Source organism: Pithys albifrons, chromosome 1 (assembly GCF_047495875.1).
Source record: "Pithys albifrons albifrons isolate INPA30051 chromosome 1, PitAlb_v1, whole genome shotgun sequence".
NCBI classification, from domain to species: domain Eukaryota; kingdom Metazoa; phylum Chordata; class Aves; order Passeriformes; family Thamnophilidae; genus Pithys; species Pithys albifrons.
The window spans coordinates 81,136,781-81,160,566 of NC_092458.1; the positions used below are offsets into that span (position 1 = coordinate 81,136,781).

The following is a 23,786-nucleotide window of genomic DNA, read 5'->3' on the forward strand; positions in this document are numbered from 1 at the left end:
TGTATACAACCAGTAGCAATAGCATTAAGGGAGGGCACATTTGTGAAGGCCAGCCCTGGGAAACACAACATGCCACTCAACTACACACTATCTTTATCAAAAGTAGCATGAACAAATGGGACAGGAGAAACAGATGAAGTTAGACGTGAATGTAGATAGAAGATAACCATAAGAGATCTCTGGCAGTCTTTAATTCTGGCAGCCTATTATCAGCTCCATCCCTCACTGATTAATGGTCTCATGCACTCCTCCATCTGGGTGATAGGATTCACAAAATTTCCCAAAACAAAAATAAAAATCCAACCTTGTAAAAAAAAACAACAAACCCTTACTTTTGCCTGGGTCCACTGCATTTTGTAGGCAGGATTTTTGATCTAATTTCTACATAATCTCATAAAAAATCACATAATGGCATCTTAAGCACATAGGTCAAGCCTATTAGCAATGATTTAATCATAGAGGATAAAATTTTTTATCATTTTTATGCAAACATAAAATTGTTGCTTATAGACATGATATTATATTCTAGTTACTTGCACATATTTAAAACCCTGCAAATTTAAAGACTTTTACAGTCCTAGATATTTTTAATTCTCCTCTAACAAAAAGGCCAATTATATATCTCTGATAAAAATAGCTCATCAGATAATCTCTAATGAGACCACATTGAAATGGGAGACACAAAATAGAACTGAAATATTTTTCTTGGTACTAGCATCTATCCAGAAATTCCTGAATGAAGGAATCAGAGCCCAGCTTCTGTACCTTCCAACCGGTATTTTTGTGACTAACTCTTCTAACTTTAGATAAGTTCCCTTTGTGCCCATAGCATGATATTCATATTTGCTTAGTGTTCTTAAAGAAATCTTAGTAGTGCATTTAATTCCTTACACTGTGCTTGTCATTTTAGCATCTCTGTACCTATTCACACATTTATAATGGTCTTAAAGGGAATATTATTTTAGTATGTGGGTTAAATATAGTCTCAGGCTTATTGTATCTAGAAAACCAGAGCTGCTGCTGTGTTATTAATCTATTCTAATTACCTCTTTCATTCATAAGTTATTATGGCCATGTATTGTAAATCAGCACTTGCAGCTGAGTGTAAAGTACGTACTTAGGTATTATAAATGCTTACAAATATGCCAAAGTTTGATTTCAGAAGTGAAAAAATCAATCTTTAAAATTCAAATAATGTACTTCTCAGACAGAACTATTGTTTGAACAGTATGAGACTGTATTCAGATTTCCTGATGAACTCCTATGAACGTCACTGGTGGGATGGAAAAAAGTGGGCCATAAATGAGAACTTAAACTTTCTGCAAAGCATAAGGATAGGCAGTACAGCAAGATACCAAAAGAAAGAAATGCTGTGGTGTTATGTCACTATAGTTTTGAGAGACCTTTCTCTTCAGAATTTGGTCCAAGAGATCGCTAACCTCTTCTTTTATTTTTTTGCAATGAGGTATGTCTCTCCTAAAATTCCATCTTTATTTAACAAAAGAAAGACAGCAATACAAACAGCTCAGCTGGTTTTAGGTCTTGAGGCTAGATCCTGCAGGTGTTAAACAAATCCCTTAAAAGTTCAAGGTCTTGCTTATTTTATAGCCTAGGCAAACATTTTATAAACAGATGACAAGATTCATTACAGAAATGCATCTAGATATTCACAACCTATATAGTAGTGTTGTTTTCCTTATCCCCAAACCTTTCAGGGAAGAAATTCCACACTAGCTTTGTTTTCTTTCTAGTACTAACCTACATTTTGCTGTGGTATACTTGTAGTTATGTCCATGCAGTTATGAGTAAAGTCAGTCAGACATAATCAGAACCACAAAAAATAAGTAAACTCAAATAAAAATTACCTGAGTCTATTCTTAATTACATTAGGAAAAGTGAGAAACCAATCTTTCCTGCTTACTTCTTTTCAAATTCTACATCAAAGCCATTCATGTCGCTTTTGAACTGTTCCTCACTTAATAGAAAAGTGCTAGATGATGGTGCATGATTGAACGTTTAAAGGAAGAAAATATGCATAAGAGACTAAGGATCATATTTGGAAGTCTATGCAAGCTGAAAGTCCAAATCCTTTCTGGCTTCATTCCCTATTTGCAAAGAATACCATAAGACTACAGCAGGACATACTTTGATGATACAGTCCCAAGTCTAAAAGATCCATATGCTATTTTCCTTTGAAAGAACAAAACAACTCTTGGTACAGGTGGCAAAACACGTGATATATATGACTTAATTATGCAACTATATTGGCAGAGAGGAGGAATTGCAGCTGTGTGTGAAAATGCAGAAAGAAGTCAGAAGCTCGGTTGTCATTTGTGATGTTTTAAAGCTTTGAGCAATGAAAAAATTTGCTGTTTGCTGTTATGACTCCTCTGGCTTTAGTGTTAATCCTTAATTTATATTGCAGTTGGAAATTTCCAGGTTAAAATAATTATTTATATTTTTAAGATGCATGTGGGAAAAGAGGATGAACACAGAAAGCAAAAGTGATGAAAGGATTCCAGCTCCCAACACCCTCCACAGGCCCTGGCCATTTTCATTACTACCTCAACAGATCCTCTGCATCACCTGAGATCCTCTGAGTGACAATACATAGGTCAAAACTTCAATCTTAAATCACTTCATGGTTACTTTGACATAAGCATAATCATTTAGCTGAAGCAGAGGAGATACAAGGAGTCATATTAGCTCAGTTGTTCAGGTCCTTGTACAAGGTCCTTGTAACAAACACCCAGCTTGTGGGTTTGAACCCCCTATGGGCCGTTCACTGAAGAGCTGGACTTGATGAACCTTGTGGGTCCCTTCCAACTTAGAATATTCTGTGATGCTGTGGTAAGTAGAAAAATTCTCTAACCACCACGGTGATCCAAAGTTAGCAGTCATAACAAAAAAAAAGGTCTTCGTTAATCCAGGGTTCAGGCAGGAGATCACTTCTGTAAGGTGTCAAGTGTACCCATTAATATGAAGAAAGCTTCACACTCCTGATGAAGTAACTCTGGACCTCCTGGGAAGCCTTTGGCACTTCAAAGGATCTGGATCTGAATTCATAACATTCTTGACATGAAGCTCTGACGACCCCAAAGCCAGTGCTGACTGTTGCTGAGATGTTTCAAAGTGAGAGAGCCCAGCATGCAAATCTAGTGCCATGCTGAAGTACAAACAGAAGACATTAGCTCTGCTACCCAAATTCCCATAAGAACCAAATGTATCCCCAGTAAGACCCTCAAACTGTGAGACAGAAATAGAAGCCCAGATTCATGGTAAAATCTGTCAGAACTACACAAAGAGTTCATCAAGACAAGGGGAAGGAAAAACTCACAAAATTTTTAAGAAAAGCCTAAACCAATCCACAAAAGTTTTTAAAGCTTAGCTCAGACTATAGAATCTAAATATTTGCAATGTTTCCCATAGTTTTACAAGAAATATTGCTCATAGTGAGGGAATTAAACGTACTTGCCTAAACCAAGAATATAAAGTTTTTAATGACAACCTCTAAAAATCTCTTGCATATAAACAGATAAAGTATTTTCAATACACAGTGGACACAATTAAAACTACAAACATTTGACACTAGGCAGACCCCTGCCATAGTTAGCCTGTGCTCCTGAGATTTACTCATGCTGAATATACACCAATTTATTTAACTACTGCATACAGCAGGCACACTGCACATTTCCACAAGAGCACTTCTGATTTTGGAAGCATTGCTTTTACAGTTTAATTCCTTGACTTCTGTGTTCATGCTGTGGTCTCTTCCACTGAGGTACAAAATTCTGCATACATGAGAAAGTAAGAAAGAGATCAGGCAATTATAGAATTTTAATAACATCATGTCTAGTAAATAGGTAATAGTAAGCAATAGATACTTTTTACTTTCTTTTTTTTTTTAATTCAAAATGCAGGTCCAAAAATATTTTGCTCAGAACTTCTCAGACATCTTTTTGCCTCTTTGTACACCACTGTTGTTGCTTCTGCTCAAGCAGGAAGAAATGAGCATCCACACAGGCAGGTACCTGTTCAAGGCCAGTGCTGTTCTTTAGTCAACTGTATAAATAGGCTTTCATTAAGAATGCATGGTGTAGACCTCTTTTTCTTTTGATAAGGCTGCACATGCCAACTGAGTTCACATGGGCGGTCTCAGAAAGACTTGCAATCAAGAAGTGAGAGTCCTACCTTGAACTTGAAAAATCTCCTTTTTTAAAGCCATAAAGTGCAGCTGCCATTAAAAACAGACCCAACTGCTTTTCTTTTTCATTTTCCAGGGCAAGCAAATCTATTTTCTGTTACAGCCTGTACTTATAGTTTCAATCTATCTTATGACTTAAAGACTAAAATATTTGAGAACCACTAAGATTTTTCCACCCATAAAGGAGGGAAATGCAAAACTCAAAACAGATGTTTTATCAAGTATTTAATTTATTTTGGCCACCCATAAAGCTGTGGCTTATGTTAGTGCCAACCAAGTTAAAAGTAACGGAGTTCTTCAGAAACCCTATGTAACATATTGTACAATGACCAGGCATAGGGAGAACCTTTCAATAAACTTGTATTTATTAAGCAAATTTCAACATCAGAAAAAGCAAATTGGAATTACTGAAGATACAAGTGGTGCTGCTGTACTTGAGCAGTTGGGGGGATTAGCAAAGTCTGTGCTGCATTTTACATTATTGTAGCCTAATGCAGAGCTTGGAAAGTAGATGATCAAAGTATACATTGAAAGTGTATGAGTTTGCTGAAATTAGAACTGGAGATCCTTAGAACAATATCATGTAAATGACAGACACTGTATATCACAGAATTATTCCAGAAATACTTAGCAGTTGAAGAAGTTCCAACAAATTAAAACTATGTCATCCAAACAAACACCAGACTTAGACTAATACAAACCTCTCTTTTTTTCTGTGTCTATGAATGGGAATGAAGACATTTCAAAAGTTAAACCCATGAAACTCGTAACAATTGCTGAGGTACTTGCTGATAAGGTATCTCGTGAAAATTACAGTAAAAATAGTCATTGAAATTTCCCCTGTACCCATTCTTATTTAAAGTGAGAAATCATAGCTCAATAACGGCCTCATTTTAGCAGAACTCCTTCAGTGTGGGCTGGGGGACAAAATGAGCAAAAAAGAATGCTTGATATCAAAACACTTCTGTACTGGCAATTTACTGCACAGAACACAGGGAATATAAAACAAATATAATTTACTAACCTTCCAAAAACATTACAGGAAAGCATGAGGAAAGGATAATGCATGCATTTTAGGAAGACAGAATGGCAATAAAGTTTTAACTTGTATTTTTTGGCTTTTTATCCACAGATTGAAAGAATTCCTCCTCAGAAGTGGACTAGAATTGCAAAAGTTAATTAGAAAGTAATAAAATGAAAACTTAACAATTCAGTACAGCAATCAGCAATACAGACTTTGAGCATATGCATAGGAGCAGGCTCTTAGAATGTAAACTTTCAATGCAAAATACTTTTTTAATCAAATGGCAAAAAATATTTTGACTTAATAAATAAATTTGGAGTTCATTATTATCAAAGCAAGTGCAAATACGGAAAACTCACTGTAATTCAGAAGCATGTTTAAAGCAGTTTGAAAGCAAAATGTCTTTACAATTTTTTCTCCAGGTAAAAATGCTCCAACTATGATTATCCGTCATTTGCCAGTGTTTTCCTTCCCAGACAGACACACTCATTTGAACTTGAAAAAGCCAGAATGCCAAAAGTACCTCCCCAATATGTTGGCTAAGGAATGTAATTCATTTAAATTATGCAACTGGATTCCCACAGCTGGCCCACAGTTTGGCTGAGAGCTCATTCAATGCCAGTGAACCTGTCTGCTAATATTGTCCTACTTGCAGAGAAGGTAATACATCCAGCAACTTATATTGAAGTTCTGACACTAATTAACAGAGCGAGCAAATGTTGACATAAGTGACAAATGCTGGTTAATAGTTTCTGTGAGACCGATGCATCCAGCTGGCATTTTCCTTTAGCACTTTGCAGTAATAACCCTTTGTTTACTTTCTAGGACACTGTTTATAATTTGTTTTTATGTATTTTGGTTCAAGTTAGAAACAAATCAGCACAAAAACCAGATTCAGATAACAGCAGTAAGACCCCTGGTTTTCAGACAAGTAATCAACAAGAAAGCATGCAGGCAGCATCCCTGGGAGAATGCATGGGGGACTCAACTATAGGAATTCTTATCCTATATAAAGCATTGTAGACTTGCATAAACAGCCTTTGGCATTTTGTTTCTGGCCTACCTGGACAGTAGCAAAACATGTTTATCAGATCGCACAAGCCCAGAATCTGAACTGCAAGCAGTTAAAAACTGAAGGTCGCTAAACTGAAAAATTCAAACATGCTTCTACACTTTAGCCACACAGAGAACGATAAAACAAAGCCTCTCCAACCACCTGTAATAATAAGCCTGTTCAGCCAGCAATTCCAAAGTAGTCAGCAACAAAAGGTAGACATTTTCTGCAGCTGGTTTTACATGTACATTCCTGCCAAATTGTTCTCTTGTCCCCTCTTACCTTCACATTAGTCCGGAGTGCACAGTAACATGCAAAAAACATTGCAGTAAACAAGGAGCATATGGACCAGTATTCAGCGTCTCTGCTCTGCACAAACGGTACACACACGATCCCGAGCATGTGCTACTAAGGAGCATCCGTTCCCTCTGTCAGTTTGAAAATGCATTGATCTCTGTTTTTCTGACTACAAAAAGACATGTCTTGAAGGCACTGAGTGAAAGCTACATATCTCTTCAGTGACTATATATAGAAATATGCCCAGTAATTTCAATTAGCAGAGAATTCAGCATCTGAAACTTGGACCTCAGTTGCTTTTCCTTCCAGCATTTTAAATTCAGGGGGGAAAAAGGAGGGGGAACTCACCCAGAGGGGAAAGGTGAGGAATTAAAACGTAAGCAGTGAGTTACTTATATTTCCCCCTGGCTTTGATGTTTTCCTATTCAATATTTTACAAACGTTATGCACAGAAAAATGAAGAAAGGTTTCTCTTCCAAGTCTCAAATTTACTGTAGATTCTGCACTGCTTCTGTCTGCTCTTGTTAAAGATGCAGCATCCCTTTTAACAAAGACAACGTCATCAATCATGACAGATTCAACATGTTCTACTTACAAATACAAGTCTCTGATTAAGGACAATGGCTGGCTGGCTTATTAACGTTTCCTCAAACGCAAGTTCAGTCCCCTGTGCTAATCTATTTTTAAATAAAAAGTGCCACCTACTCCTTCAATCTCATTTAATCAAAATGCAGCGGACTAGTTCTAAAGACCCTGAATTGCATTGTGCTCCCATCTCAGGCACTGGACATCGTTTTCAAACTGTTCTCTGGCTTGCTATGATTAGAAACACAGAGAAAAATTAAAATGAAAGCAGAAAAATCCTGGAAGAAGTCTGTGCCCTCACATTTGTAACTACATATTCTGAATTCAAAATGCTCAAATATCTTCCAGAAGGAGGGAACTCAGAACCTAGCCAGAAGGCAAAGCTTTTATTCACAAGCACAAAAATAAAATCAAACCACTTCTCTCACTCCTGTCAACCGCTGGGATGCTGTGAATTAACTGATTGTTTACTAGGCTGCAGGGACACAAAGTCAAAGACTCAACTCCGTTTATAGCACCAGCAACCACTGATATTAGCACTGAACTATGAGGCAATCCTCAGCAATAAAACCAGAAAATAGCCTCTTCCTTTTTTTTTTTTTTTCCCACTGCAGCAGATACTGTGGGAGGCAAAGAGTGGAAGAGGCTTTACTACCTCCTTCTCTATCAGCACAGAGCAATTTGTGTAGGATAAGCATAAGTCAATAGAAATATCTGCAGTGACTTTTAGAATTTCTCTAAATGCTTTACATAAACCCCCTTGGAAATCTGCAGAAACACTGAAGTCCTATGCAAGTCAGTGGATATCTTTCTTTGGGCAATGGGGTGAAGAAGCTTAAACAGAAGGGCGTGCACTTAAAGATGAATAAGGGGGAGGGGAATAAACGGCAAGGTTTTTTCCAACATCTTCCTAAAGACAAGCTCTCAGAAACTGTCGTCAACTCCAAGAGAACAGCTATTTTTAGCCTGTCATTGTTTGTGCCTTTTTTTAGGAATGAAAAAAGCAGTCGTGTTTAAAGCTAGATATTGCTTTACAACGTAGCCTAAGACAGCTACTTAATTTGATCCCCAGATCCATCTGTCATACAAATTAAGTAATTAGTAATCACAGCCTTCTTTGGCACAAGAAATGACTTCCACAACAAAAGAGATGAACTGTTTTTAAATCTAATTCTGTGATTTTTATTAGTAATTAAACTGGGTTCTAGATGCCATCATTCATAAAGCTGGAATATTCCAAATGTTTGATGGTTTAGACTTTGGCTGCAGGAATATCCATGAAATAAGCTAAAACATAGTAATGTGTTGCTCAGCAAAAGCATGAGAGAATTAATTGATGCATTTTTCTGTCACTCTTCAAGTGAATAGAAATTTAAAGGAATCATGGTTTATTTTGCAGCACAGTATATTAACAATTAAAATTAAGAGTCTTAGTCATTGCAAAAATATCACAGATCTCAAGGAGTTCTGATACACCAGAGAAATGCAATTCAAAAAGCAAAGATCAAAAGATGCACAGTCCTGAAAAGTGAGGCAAGGCTCAGGCAAGCATGTAGTTGCATATGAGAATCAAATTCAAGCTTCCTTTCTGCCAAAGGAATTGCACAAGATTTTAGTCAGCCATGTCTTTGAAACAACTTGCTTCTTCCCAATCCTAAAAAGTTAACAGTTTCAGGTTTAGGCCAGCAAATGTAACAAGGGGAAAATCTTACTAGATGATGGCAAGGCTGCGTAACAATACAATTCCTGAGCAAACACCTGGGTAAAAAACTTCAGACTCATTTAGGAAAACAAGGAATAACACAATCCCAAAATCTTTACTCAGAAAAAATTCCCATGACACCTAAGCATCTAAGAAGAAAAGTTACCTAGGAAATTAGTCTGACCATACCACTGTAAGTGTTATGAAAAAGAAAGGAAAAAAAAAAGAAAGAAAAGGGAAGAGAGATCCCCACCCATGTGGCAATTGCCTCCTATAATAACTGTGGGGCATGTGAAAATTTGCTGGGAAATTGAGACCTCTGTACCGCCAAGAAGGTATTACTTTGCTAGCAGACCAACCTAACACGTTTATCAGGGGCTAATTCAGGTAATCTACACAAGCAGATCCCTGAAGGGCTTGTTCACCTCTGCCAACACATTTCTTATTGCAGCAGCCTAATTGTTAAAGAAAGCATTTCCATCAAGGACATACAATATTTTATGATGACCAAAAATTAGTGGGAAGCATCGCATATTGGTGATATTTACAATTAAGGACATAGAGTTGATAACAACCATGGGGAGGAAAGGCCTTGCTTTAGTCTGCAGACATGCCAAAACCAGATCATTTGAATTGCTCAGGGCCTCTTTAAACAGGAGACCGTAGGGAAAAATCCCAGAGATGAAAGTTACTCCATTAAAAAAAAAAAAGTTAAGTCTAAAACCAATAAAGAGACAATAGTCCAAAGCAGCCATACTACAGATCCTCTTTAAAAAGACACACACACACAACTCACGACCTGAATATTCTTAGATGACAGAAGCTGGAGCCACTATCTCGAACTGTGAAGTTTCTTTGTTACTTTGTGCTCCTGTGCCTTTAGAAGGGCAAAAGGGAGTACTTGGAAGTAAACCCTGGCTGTCTGCAGAGATTCAAAGAGAGCAGAGTGAACATGCTTCCCTGGAAGACTTTGATCTCAGGAGGGCCCAAGGCCAGCCTGCATCAGAGGAGCAAGGTGGGGACAGCCCTTTGCAGCATATGCCCAGAAGAACAGCAACAGGTGGTAATAGTAGTAATAGTAGTAGTGCTAGTAGTAAACATGCCGTATTACTATTGTATCCTGATGCTGTGGTCAAGGACCCCCACTGTGTCATGGCACTATACTGGCACAAAGTAGACAGTATCACAGATTCACTGAATGGTTTGAGCTGGAAGAGATTTTAAAGATCATCTAGTTCCAACCCCCCTGCCAGAGCAGGGAAGCCACCCATTAAACCATGTTGCCCAGAACCCTATCTTACCTGGCCCCCTGAACACCAGGGATGGGCCAACCACCACTTCTCTGGGGGAAACACAAAAAACATACTGCAGAATAACATTTTCATCCTTAGCTGCCTAAGCATTTTCAAGTTTGGGTGTTTTTTGGTTTTTTTCCCAAGCACGATTGAAAGGATGGTATTTTAAAGGTAAGCAACAATAAAGGCAATAAACTAAAAAATGCAGTAAAGAGAGCAAAACCCTCCAGTGTCTGCTCTATGACTGTGCAATATGCCCCACTTTACTTGAGCAGCACATTTGTGAGTAAATATTATAAGCTGGTCTTAAAAAGACGGGCTGCAATGAGACAGATTTTATGATCACACACTGATGATCACAAAGAAAGCAAACATTAGCTAGAAAAAACACCAGAAAATAGAGGGGAGAAGGTTTGAAGAAGATGATACATTGCTCTCCGAGTGATGGAGGGAAAAATTACACTCCTGTACTCCAAAATAGGGGAGAGCAGATGTCTGAAGAAAGTTGGGCATAATGGTGGAGGTTTGCACAGCTATTGTAGGGTCTGGCTATGCAACACTTCTTAGTATCAAGACTGACAATCCGCGCCAGTGACTTTCAGTAGCCAGGGGTGTAATTCTTCCTCTTTTCCCAGTGATGCTGGAGGTACTGGCTTGTGCAATCATGGCACTATGGCTACAGTTATGCTCCATCACTCCTCGTCTGTGCACACTGCAATGATACAATCTAGACCACACACTACCCCTACATTGCCTAAATAACTATGATTTCAGTGCAGGAGCTCTACACTGGAATGATTTTACTCTTTTCCCCATTTCTACATCTTTAAACTGTTCTAAAAAATGTTATTTTTCACAGCTACAAAAAAATTCATTACACTGAAGATATCTATGTTGTGGGGTGGGATATTGAAGGAAGTGTTGACATGAACTTCAGGTCTGGGATGCTGTAGTCCAGATTTTCTAAACGGCAAATGTTGACTACAAAAAGTGGATTGAATCTGTGGGGTGTTTTGAAAGAACTGCAGAAAAAGAACATGGAACAAAGCCACAATTGGGAAGAAAGCTTTCTTAGGCTGTCCACTACAACAAAGCCTAGTAAAACATAACAGAGAGAAGAACTTCACTAGCAGCCTGAGATCAGAAAAGCTTAAGATTTTCAGAAAGAGAAAGAAAAAGGCTGAAAAGATTATTTACAAACTCATCTCCAGTATTGTAAACAGCTTTCTGGCATCCTTGCATTCCAATGCATAAATTGCTGTGTCAAATATTCTTTCTCAATTCCAGGCCAGTAAACACCAAAGACCTTGCCCTGGGCTGATCTTACTTAAGCCACAGTTTTTTCTGAAAACTTTCTGTTCCCTTTTTTCCTGCACAATCTTGTTAAGACATTTGCCTGAATTTTGAGCATTTAACACTTTTCTTCTTAAAGTCCCATCTCTCTGCTTTATGTCTTATATGTTTCCACTGACAAAAGTTTTGATCACATATATAGCAAAACTATGTGATTTACTTAGAAAATAATTCCTTCTCAATATTAAAATTTACACATATTTTATACACCAGGCTTTGAAGTTAGTATTTCAAAACAGCCATAAAACCATTTATAATAAGCAAACTTAAAACATGAATAAATAAAGGCCAAATGATAAATAAAAATTAGTGAACAATAGCCTGATCCTTTGAGTCTTCTCTATGACTGTGGATTTCCCAGGAAAGGCTTCCTTATTGTTTGTGATGACAATAAAACAAAATACTGCAAAACAAGGAACAGTGGCATAGAAAAAAGGCATTGGATTAAGCTTCACCTTGAGTTACTCAAAACATAATTTTCCCTCCCCTTTACCTGCAACCTATGGATCAAATTTATTTTATACCTCAACCTATCCAACTGATGAAGACAACGTAACCCCTTTAACACCTCATTTGAGAGACCCAGGTTGCAAAGACTTTTTTGGCTCTAACATGATCCCCAGTTGAATTTTCTGGATTCCACTGAAATTGATTACTAACATGTGTCCACAATGTGTTTCATTTTGTGACTATGAGAGGACAGCTGCCTTTCTTGACCTGAATTCTCATCATAATCCTTCGAAAAGGCATTTCCATTCACAGTCATATTAAAGGCCATGACACTCTAGAACCTTAGCAGATTATCCAAGCTGTTTTGCTTGCTGAGGGAAGATTAATCATACACAGATTTTTCTTAGAAAATGGTTGTCTAACCTATTCTTCAAAGTCTCTCATAAAGGGCATACAGTCTTTGCTTTAGGTGGTCATTTATTCTTAATATGGAAATCATAAAATCATAGACTCATTACAGCTGGAAACGACATCTAAGTTATCAAGTCCAACCATCAATGTAGCACCACCACCATGTCCACCACTAAACCATGTTCTTAAGTGCCATATCCACATGCTTTTAGAACATGTTCGTGGAGGCGATTCCACCTCTTCCCTGAACAGCATATTCCAATGCTTAACAACCCCTTAAGTGAAGAAATTTTCCTAATATCCAACCTAAACTGCCCATGGTGCAACTTGAGGCCATTTCCTTTGGTCCTGTCACTTGTCTGCAACCTCCTTTCAGGTAGTTGTGCAGATCAGTTAAGGTCCTCTCTCACCCTCCTTTTCTCCGGACTAAACACCCCCAGCTCAACACAAGTTAAAAAGCTTAAATGAATATAAGACTATGCTTGATTTCCCCACAAAAAACAATTTACAAAAATTGTTTGAAAAACTTGAAGGAAAATGAAACTTGGGAAAATTCATGTCTATCTTTTCATGACTGCCATTGCTCCCCAATTATGAATTAACATTTTACTTTTATAATTTATGAACTATGATTTATGAACTAAGCTAATTCATTTAAGCATAAAAATCACATTTCCATGGTAACAGAATGAATGAAGAAGGAATGAACTTCCAAAGTTCAATTGCATTTATAACAGCACTTAAAAATAAAACTCCAGAAATTTTCACTGAGGAAATTGCTGTAGTCTTTTTGCAAGAAGAAAAATAAAAAAAAAAAACACCCTTGAAATTTAATCTCCAGATTTGTATAAGAACAATTTGGTTTTGCATTGTACTTGATGAAGGCCTATGTGTGTCAAAATACCTAGGATTTTATTTTTTGTACTGTGATTTTAGTTGAGAAAACTACTTAAAGAGAATATGTCATTAGATTGAGAAATATGATATAAAATTATGTAGCTGTGGAAGCAACTAATGCTTCCATGAATACACAGGTGTAGGCCTTTTCTAGTGTAGTCAGTATTTTCATTAAACAAAAGAATTGTTTTAATTTACGATATTCATGGATATTCCTGGATATTCATTGGCCATGCATTCCTCTTCATTCTACTGATAATAGTTATTAGCTTAATATGTTAACAAATCTCAACTAGAAATCCGATTAGTGAGATAAACACCTTCTTTTAAAAATGTTTAAATATATCATGTTCTTGAAAAATTATTTCAAACCTGCAGAGTGTTTGAAAACAAAGGATAATTAATGAGGGAAACTACAAGGCAATTAGCATATATTCTAAGTTTTATGGATTTCAAATGAAGAATCAAGATGATTCTAGAAGCCTTATGAGTCAAAAGAAAATTATTAGGCTTAGTAAAAAATAGGTAATCTAATTATTCTAATAATGTACTAAATCTAATGATCTATTTTTTCCTTTTTTAAAAAAGAAAAATATATTCAAAATAAGTATATAATCAACATGAAGGAAGAAAAAAATCTCTAGGTGGAGAGAAATCTCTTTGAAGTACAGCCAAATAAACCTAAATAATGAAAATTTACAGCTGTAAATGCATGATCCCCTTTTACATGTACAGTTTGACAATTTGTCTATAGAATCTAAGAAAAATATGCATAAATCAACCATATTTTGTGACTGTACACACAATGTTACAAAAAATCTTGTCAGCAACCTGTCTCTGTAAAAACTGGTGATGCATTTTGTACCTGTATCTCCTCTGGGACCTGTGACCCTCAACATCTGAAGACACCTGGCCAATCTAGACACTTTTTTTTTAGTACTATTCAAAAAGTAAAAATAATACCCGGACAAAGACATTAAAAACATCCTGGCAGCAACAATAAACTCAACATGAAAACTTCTGTGACTGATTTGGACTTTCCCTGTAGAGTTTTACCAATTATTTCATTCCTTACTTCAGCTATTCTTTTAGCCAGCAAGTCAAAATATTTTCAGCTGTATTATTTTGAACTATACATACACAAGTCCATGGTAATCAATGAGATGTATCTCATGGTCCTATAAGAACTGGCAGACGTATTCAATAAGCCATTCTCCATCATATTTGGAAAGTCACAGTAGTCAGACAAAGTACCCAGTGACTAGAAAAAGCACAATATTACACCAATTTTCAAAAAGAAGAAAAAGGATGACCATGGTAACTACCAAACAGTCAGCCTCGTCTGTGTGTCTGGTAAGATAACAGAAAAGATCCTTCTGGAAGCTAAGTCAATGCATGCAAATGGCAGAAAGGTGATTACAGACAGCTAACGTGGCTTCAGAATGGGCAAATCACCCCTAAATAATCTGCTGGCCTTCTACAATGAAGTGACAAAGTGACTGTGCTGCTGGATAAGAGAGGAGAAATACATATCATCTATCTTGATCTGGGTAAGGTATTTGACAGAGCCCTACACAACATCTTTGTCTGTGAATTGGACAGATGTGGATTTTATGGGAGGGATATTTGACGGATAAGAATTAGCTGTATGGCCACATACAAAGAGTTGCAGTCAATGGCTCAGTGCTCAAATTGAGGTCCTTACAAAGTGCTACTTTGCAGCAGCCCATACTGGGACCAGTACTGCTTAGTATCTTTAATAATGACAGTGTGATATGAAGTTATGAAACATGATGCCAAGTTGATATGCTAGAGGGAGAGGATGCCATAAAAAGAGACCTTGACAGGCTTGAGGACTCATCGAATGGAAATAACATGAAGGTCAAGAGGCCAAGTGCAAGGTGTTGCACCATGGTCAGAGCAATTACCAATACAAGGGACTAAAATATTGAGAGAAGTCCTGTGGAGAAGGACTTGAGAATACTGGTGGGTAAAAAATTAACATGAGCTAGCAATGTGCATTTGCAGCCCAGAAAGCCAGCAAGCAGGTTGAGGAAAGTGATTTTGGCCCCACCTATAATGCTCTCTAGAGACCTCAGATACAGTACTGCATCCAGCTCTGGGCCCCCAACCGTAGAAGGATGAAGACCTGATGAAGCAGGTCCAGAGGATGCCATGAAGGTGCTTGGAGGGCTGGAGCACATCTCCTATGAAGATGACCTGAGAGAGTTAGGGTTGTTCAGTCTGAAGAAGACAAAGGTTTGGGGAGACTTTACTGCAGCCTTTCAGTACTAAAATGGGGCCTATAAGAAAGATGTACAAGGACATTTTTACCAAGACCTGCAGTGACAGGACAAGGGGGAACAGTTTTAAACAGAAAGAAAGTTTAGATTGAACATAAGGAAGACTTTTTTTATTATGAGGGTAGTGAGACATTGGAATAAGTTGCCCAGAACAGTCGTGGATGCCCCATTCCTGGAGGTGTTCAAGGCCAGGCTGGATGGGGCTTTGAGCAACCTGGTCTAGTGCAGTGTTCCTGCCCATGGCAGGGAGGTGGGAACGAGATGATCTTTAATGTCCCTTCCAAACCAAGCCATTCATGATTCTGTGAATGTCCTCCCACCGGTAGCACTAGAACTATTCCTTATCTTTTAAATGCAGATTAATTACAACCAATTCTCAGTGTATGTCTTTCTCAGAAACCTATGTCTTTCACTTATAGTTCCACATGCCACCCTGACATCTCTTTGATCGCTGTTAACTGCATTGTCCTGTTGAAGTGGGGCATCCAGGAACACAACTGTCTTGAGGAAAAGGTTTATCCTTCATGTCCTTGTGACATTTATAGCCTGATATCACTCTGCTATTGCTGATGTTTTACAGCAGGTGTGATGCTATTTTACTTGTCTCCCCTAAGCTCTCAGAATGAGTTTTAAAACTTAGACACCACTAAAAATGGGAAAAGGAGTACATGTATACAGGTGAGTAACTATGTATATAACGATCAACAACAGGCTAATCTCCATTCATAACACAACGAGAGCACCTCTGTTTGTTCTTGGCCCCCTTTCTATTCTATCCCTCTAAGCCTCCTACACACCAGATGAAATTTGATTTCTAAATTGCTAAACCAAAGTGAATGATATCTTCTTTCAAACAGGATTCCTAACACAAAAGCACTCCTGAGCAACAAATGGAAAAGTCTGCATTCTTTAAATCGTGTCCAGCTCATCAGACAACATGATTTGGAATCCATTGTTGCTTTTGAGAATTTCACATGTTGTTCCTGAAAACTGCTGTTGAAAAGAACAATCTCAACAGTTAAACCTCATCGCCTTAGGGGCTGTAATTAATAGCATCATGATAAAGAAAGGGGGGGTGGGGCTGGGGGTGGGGGTGTTTTTTTATTTTCTACTGTGATGCGAATGTGATGACCAGCATGTACTGACTGAATAACTATTGTCATGTTTTGCTGTTATAGATTCAAGAAAATACCTCAAAAGTTATGTCAACGCATTTCTTGACTCTTCAGTTACTGCAGCTGTGAAGAATTTGGCACACAAAATCAAAATCGGAAAATGTCTCTAAGAGCTTTTTCAGTTTAACTCACTGAGATTTTTTTTTCCACAAAGAAAAAAGGTTGACTGTATGAAAAATAAAATATAGAATGCAATAGTAATTTAATATTTTAAAGTAAATGCATATTACAGCACCAAAACAGAGGATTACAATATGATCAAAATTAGTCTAGAAAGTCAAAATTATTTATTTCAACTTTTATGACCGAAAATTTTATTGCAAGCCACAAAATATTTTGAATCATTTACAACTGAGTAGAAACTTTTTACACTGGTAGAAATATATTATTTCAAAGAAGTTAAAGAACCCTTTTTGCTGATATAATTTAAGAAGTTCTATTATCTCCATGTAGTTGGAAGTTTCCTTTAAAAATATCATGCCTTGCACATTTCTTCAATGGATATCCTCCTCTCACTTCAATACTCCCTTGAGTCACATGCACTGGAGATCAGATAAATTCAGAGAATGTCTTCAGTTGAAATATGTTATAAAATGTAAATTACTGCTATAATCTGGTGATATTTCACAAGAAAACTGACTTTAGCACTGCTTTCTCTGTAACTACTTATAAAAGCTAAAAATGTCTAGTAATCTTTCTGACTGTGAGTTTTTCTTATAGGCATTTTGCTTTTACTTCTATATGCAAATTTAGTCTCAATGTTGAACACAGGGTCAATACCTCTTTTGCATGGAGGACAAGACTGAATGAGACATGCATGCTGACACCAGAATATCAATTGACTAGAGCCATACTCATCCAAGAGGAATATTTTCTTTTCTCTTAATACTTTATTTACATAGTCTTAGAAATAGCAGTCCCCTTGACCCAAAGAAGCTACAGCATGCCCCATTTCACACAATAACTAAAAATAACATCAAATATCTTATGAAAACAAAACCAGAGTCTACTGTCAATCATAATACCAGTAACCTTTTAATTCTAACAGTCATAAATATCTACAATCCTGTAAAATATGAGAATGTGGCCCAAAGAAAAAATAAAATCAGAGTAAAGTATGATATATGCTGAATGCAAATCTGTGTCTACTAAAGCCAATACTTAACCAAACCATCTTATTAATTTCAAAGAATTTCACTGATTTTTTTAAGGTATAAAATAAATGTTAATGCACGTCACAATAGTGAGTTTGTATGTAAACCTTAGTTAGAAAGAGTCAATGCTTCCTGTTATTCTTTTGGCAAATTATCAGCTCTACTATAGCTATTCTACAAAAGCGGTATAATACCATCTGAAAGTATGTTTTTCTATCCCCTGTTCGTCACCACACTCAAAGTGGAAGCCACATATTGAAATATGATTTCAGAGATGTTTGTGAATATTTGTCCAGTCACAGTGACTGGGATATTGGATACAGTTTAAGGGCATCATGCAATTATCAAATATTATTCTGAACACAAGGACACTGTCATCTGAGCAGCTTCAAATACATTCACAGTTCTTAGGTAACTTTAATCCAAATTTGGTTTCCTGATTTGGTTCCTGCATGGAGTTGACTCCTGCCAACACTGCAAAAATTATGGAAAATATATAAAGTAATAGGGATTACTAACAAATGCATGGAGTCCTGATACAGATGATAGAAATACTGTGTGGGTCTTCAGTGAAAACACCTTTGAAGAGCAGGTGGGCAAGAGATATTTCAGCTTCTCTTTAGCAATTAGGAGGAAGGAAAGGCCAGTAAGAGTTGTTAGTGACTCAGTAAGACAAGTCAAACTTGACTATAAGTAGACCTTACCAAGGGAGGAGGATAGGAGGATCTGTTATAAGAGATGATTGGTGTCTAGAAAACAGAAAACTTTAATAGAATTAGTCTTTTGTGAGCTGGAGAGATCCAACACAGCTATTGTTTTTTTTTAAATCTTAGTCTGAAGAGAAATAAATAAGTGAAATAAACAAACATACACCATAGGAAGGGTTTTTTCAGTCCTCCACCAAACCAACACAGGTAGCTCATCTCCTCACCTGTGATGACTCCTAGTCCTTCACAAAACCTCTGTTGTAATAAAGTAATGAGAATCAAATTTAATGGTTGGCAAAGCGTGTTTATGGGCATGCAAAAGTTTACCTTTGTAATGATAAGAATGTCTCTCTCTAAATATTCATCAGAAATCTGTTTATTAATGGATGCTGCTGCTCTATATGATGCTCTTGAAAAACCAGCCAAACCACAAAATACACTATACGGGCAGATGATTGCTGTCTGATGATTCCAGTGAAGTCCTGGCCAGGAAGTCAGGCTACATGATAGCTAAGGCCCTCTGCACCAGATGCAGTCTGGAACAATCTGGAAAAACTGAACGCCACAGTTGGTACTGCCTGTAACAGAAAACTGTCATTATACTTCTGCTTTGCATTGTTCTCTGCTTCTTCCCCTATATTTTCTATAAATAGTGGCATTTCATGCCAATTAATGAAATGGCTTTTTGAAAGAGATGTAGAAATTCCAAAGCTATAACTGAATCTCTTGAATCTCATAATAAAGTTATACAATGCTCAAAAATTTTGGCCCCCTGCTAGAATTAAAACTTTTAAACACATCTCAGTAATTCTGACACATTGGCTTTCACTTTCATTTGACAGCCCTCTGCACTGAAACAGCTTGTTGAATATTTTAAAATCAACACCACGGTACTTCGGTGAAAGGATTACAATTAATTTTTCACAACTGCATAATTTCAGGGCATTGTGAAATACAACTTCAGTGGGTTTCTTTAAGCAGCAGTGTCCCAATGTCATATACTGAACAGTTGTGTCTATGGCAACATGTTCCTATTATCACAGATCTCATATTTCTAGCATCATCTCTGAATATTTTTTAGATAATTAACACAGAATTCAATAGTAATTGTTAAAATCAGTATGAAGTAGAAGTTAATGCATAAAGCATCTTCTGCCTACTTATTGCCCTACACAGCTTCAATAGATAAAACCTTTTTTGCTTAAATAGAACCAGGAAACATTTGAGACCAAAAGAGAACACAATTTACTTTTCCTTTCCTGGCTTCTGCTACTACAAGATAGATCCATTTATGCATTATTACATTATTGCATAGAGAATAGTGGAAATTAGAATGTTCTATACTAGAAGGCAAATTGGTAGCATTCAGAGCCTGGATTGAGAGCCAGGACTCTCAGGATCTCCCTTTCAGTTTATCAGGTGTGGTAAACAGATCTGCCCCTCAGTTTATTCATCTGAAAATAGTCATTTTGGTATCATTCCCAGTAATCACTCTCAAAATATCAGTGTTTTTATTACAACTCCCAGTCTTAGCTCCCCTGCAACTGCATATTACCTTTCAGTAAGGACACACTTTGGTCTGCAAAGCTTTGAATGACCAATAAAAGTAACAGTGGTTAATAATTTCAAGTCATTTCTAGAGATTGATTTGAAATATTTGATTTCCTTAATCTGAGCAAACAACATCTCCATGCTTATTGAATCTTTGTGCTCTGCCACCTCAAGTGTTTCCCAAAGTATTTTTCCTATGTGAATGCATTTATTTGTACCTTCCTCTATCACAAGCAATATAATTGACTTCAAAAATGGAACTTGATCTTTTTACTGCTCTCCCAGAACATATTGAAGACATCTCTGGGTTGGCACCTCATATTTCTAGAAAAAAAATGACCAAGTTTCTAGCACTGCTATAAAATACTAAAATCAATGAGATGTCATTTATGAATATTTTTCTGGACTTCCCATAGATTACACCATCTATATACTCATTTCTCTGAAAAGATAACCTGCAAATTACTGTGTTAATGCTATCCTGGTATGTGGTTTTACATTCCACTGAGCTGTAGTTATCAAAGACAGCAGTGCACCACCTAAAGCAGGCTGCAATGCTGTCTTCAGCTTGCCTATAAGAAGAATCTTTCACTGCCATACTCTTTCTTGTTTTACTATATTATCTTACATATAGCATTTTACTATATTATTTTCAGCTACTCTACAATCCCCACAGAAAACAAGTTCAAGGTGAAATGCATGAGGGAGGAAGGGAATTTATGCCCTCCGGCCAAATTTTCTGAAGAAGCCTCTGACAGTTTTATGCCTGATACATAATTCAGAGCTATGTAGGTAACATGTCAGAAGGTCCAGTTGCAGAAATAGGACACAGAAAGAAACTAGTAAAGGAATATACTTTAATTCCAAGAAAAAGAGGAACTGCATACAAAGAAATCTTCGTGGACTGGTAGTTCCCTGCTGCCGTTTGCAGGTCACAAATTCACTGGTTTGGGCAATAGCTCATGGCTCTTAAGAGTTGGTTTAATTGCCTGCTTTGCCACAGGCACACACAGCAGTGTGAAGAGCAAGATGTTTAACTACAAGATCTCAAGATCTTATATAGGAAGATTAGCTCATGAGCATGACTAAGTTTTTGAACATTGAAAGATTATCATATGCTACCAAAACAACCACAATAAAAGCAATGTTAAGTCTACCTATTCCCAGCTAATTTGGGACATCACCTGACACCTAAAACCCATCTAAAGCCTCAAAGAGCCACCCAGTCTGTTAGCTCTTCAGGTTCTCCGATGCTTTAGATGTTTAAATTAATTTATTTCTTCTGATTTAGTCTGGAATTTGTTGCCATCTTTAAATTAACACATACTCAAAGCATGTACTCTAATAAATTGGTAATTATGTGCAACCTAAAACCCTCTTGAAGCTCATCTTTAGAGAGACAGACACAAACTGTGACTAAGTGCTTTCTTGACCTCTTCTAATTATCTGTAAGTATAAAATCTAGATGAGGTGAACATTACCATTAGCATTAGCATTAGCATTAACTGCATCATGGTAGTGCAGCACCAAAAATGATGCCATCCTTTCACCTGAAATCCTTGTGTCTGGATCACTCACTTGGGATCAGTTGGATCACTCTCCATCATTTTCAGACAAGGGCTCTATGGCAAGATGTGGAGTGGATAGATTTTTGTCAGGGTTCCCCATTACTCACAGACAGAAAGAAATTTGGTTATGGTAGGCAGACATCATCCCCTCTGCTCTCTAGGAGATGCCAAAAACATTACTGAGAGAATGCCAAAGTTAAGCACTGGAATTAGGTTGAATGCAACTGATGGAACCATGGTAGGAAATATTTATTGATACATCACAAGTCACACACAACTCTACTACTAAGCCCACAGACTGCAATCTGAAAATGTTTTCAGTTAATAAAATGAAATTTCAATAAATGAAATCCTCTTCAAAGAAACTAAACCAATCTACTTCACATACAAAGCCATCTCTTTGGTGTATGAATCCAAAGGAAAAAGGCTCTTTAAGTGTGCAGGGAAGGTTAATCAAAATGGCACCCCATCTTTACTCACACTTCCTGAAAATGTGATTCATTCTCTTGCTTTCCTCACAGATAGCTACAAAAATGGATGCAGGATTGAAGGAACTCCCTTCCATCAGTAATGCAAAAGCTCAGTCACCTCTTGATATTCAGTCCATAGCCTGAAACAGCCTAACCTTGAGAGGACATAGACAAGATTTATAGATAAAGAAAGTGAAAAGACCAGAAAAGAAATGAATTTGTGTATGGGAAATCCTGCAACCTGATAAGCAACCCTGTGATGAACTGCCAGACTGCAGAGCTCAGCAGCTGCTAACAAACAGTAGACAGCCATGGGGAATGTAATGGGCACTCCTGCATCAGGCTTGACTAGAAGGATGTTACACACTAAAGTAAAACCTAAGCATTGACCACAGACCATATACAAGGAGAGCCATTTGGGAGCATTTTCAGCCTATCATTCTCCCTTTAAAAGCCATGACAATAAAGATCTCCCTGAATCAGAAAAGGCTGAAACAGTCACCAGGTCAGTCCAGGAACCCAATGGCTAAGTGAAAAAAAGTAATTTTCAAAAAGGAAATTCAAAGTTGTCTTCTCAAAAAGCTACAGCCATCCCTTATCTCCTGGAAGCCAGAAATGTTCAAATGCCTTTAATGAAACAGCATCCCAGACATCCAACTGAATGTCTGGGGTCTGGTCATTACGAAGATGCTACCACCAACCAGGGACTTAATTCAGGATATGTACTTATCTTTCCAATGTTAGTAGACTTTGTACTTTGTCCATCTTTTCATTGCATGTCCAAAGCAGGAAAATCATCATTGTTCATCTTAGTGTTGAATAATCTTTCATGTAATCTTCTTTTCTGGAACTGGGAGGGTTTTTTTTAGATAATGGGCACATTGTCTGAAATTAATGTACTCACAGCAGCTTTCCAATGCCGTTTAACAGTATTACTCAGGCTCATGCCAGCTAAATATGTTTCAGTAGTTTTCAGACCAGATTTCTGCAATGCAATCTACTTGGTATTGCTTGCAGCAAATATTTGGAAACTTCAGTAGAGGTGCAATATGACAGCCCAGTGTCTTAAAATGCTTAACACAATCACAATAATTGTAAGGGATAAAGAAAGTTTTTTGAGTCATACAACTCGCCCTAAACTTTAAATTTTCAATTTTGATTTCAAAGTACTCAATAGTATTGCCTGAGAGGTAGTTACTAGTGAAATTATATACACTTGTGGTAGCTGAGAACTCCAGTTACCTGTAAATGCATCACTTCAATGACATCCTCAGAGAAGTTCACTACTTTCAAGCACTTTGTTTGTCTAGTTTTCTCAGATTGTGCCCAGTATAATGGGGGAGAAAAAGTTTTCCTTGCATCACTTTCCTTGCATCACTTTTACAACTTGCTGAATTTATCTATGTGTCTAGGCAGAATTGACTTGGATATTATAAGAACACAGTAGCTACTGTGATAATATAGCCAATGGTCTCAATATGTTAGGATTTACAAGGCTGGGCTCAACAAAAACAAGTCAGGGTACAGTGTCACTTCAGGCACTGCAAACCCTCTGTCAAGCAGCCTTGGGGTGCTATTCAGTGTTA

The 23,786-nt window shown here is 37.2% G+C and overlaps 1 protein-coding gene across 12 annotated transcripts in view; it reads right to left on the reverse strand.

Annotated features, from left to right (window-relative positions):
- The window catches only part of DLG2 (discs large MAGUK scaffold protein 2), a 1,023,852-nt gene that overhangs the window by 756,588 nt on the left and 243,478 nt on the right, over positions 1-23,786 (reverse strand). The window contains exon 1 of one of the 12 annotated variants that reach the window (XM_071556395.1): positions 6,565-6,727. The exons of 10 other annotated variants lie outside the window; for them this stretch is intronic. In XM_071556395.1, the coding sequence (XP_071412496.1) occupies positions 6,565-6,684 (120 nt within the window). In that variant the 5' untranslated portion in view covers positions 6,685-6,727. Of the gene's footprint in view, positions 1-6,564; positions 6,728-23,786 lie in introns of those variants that run through there. One more of the 12 variants, XM_071556435.1, reaches the window with a different exon arrangement.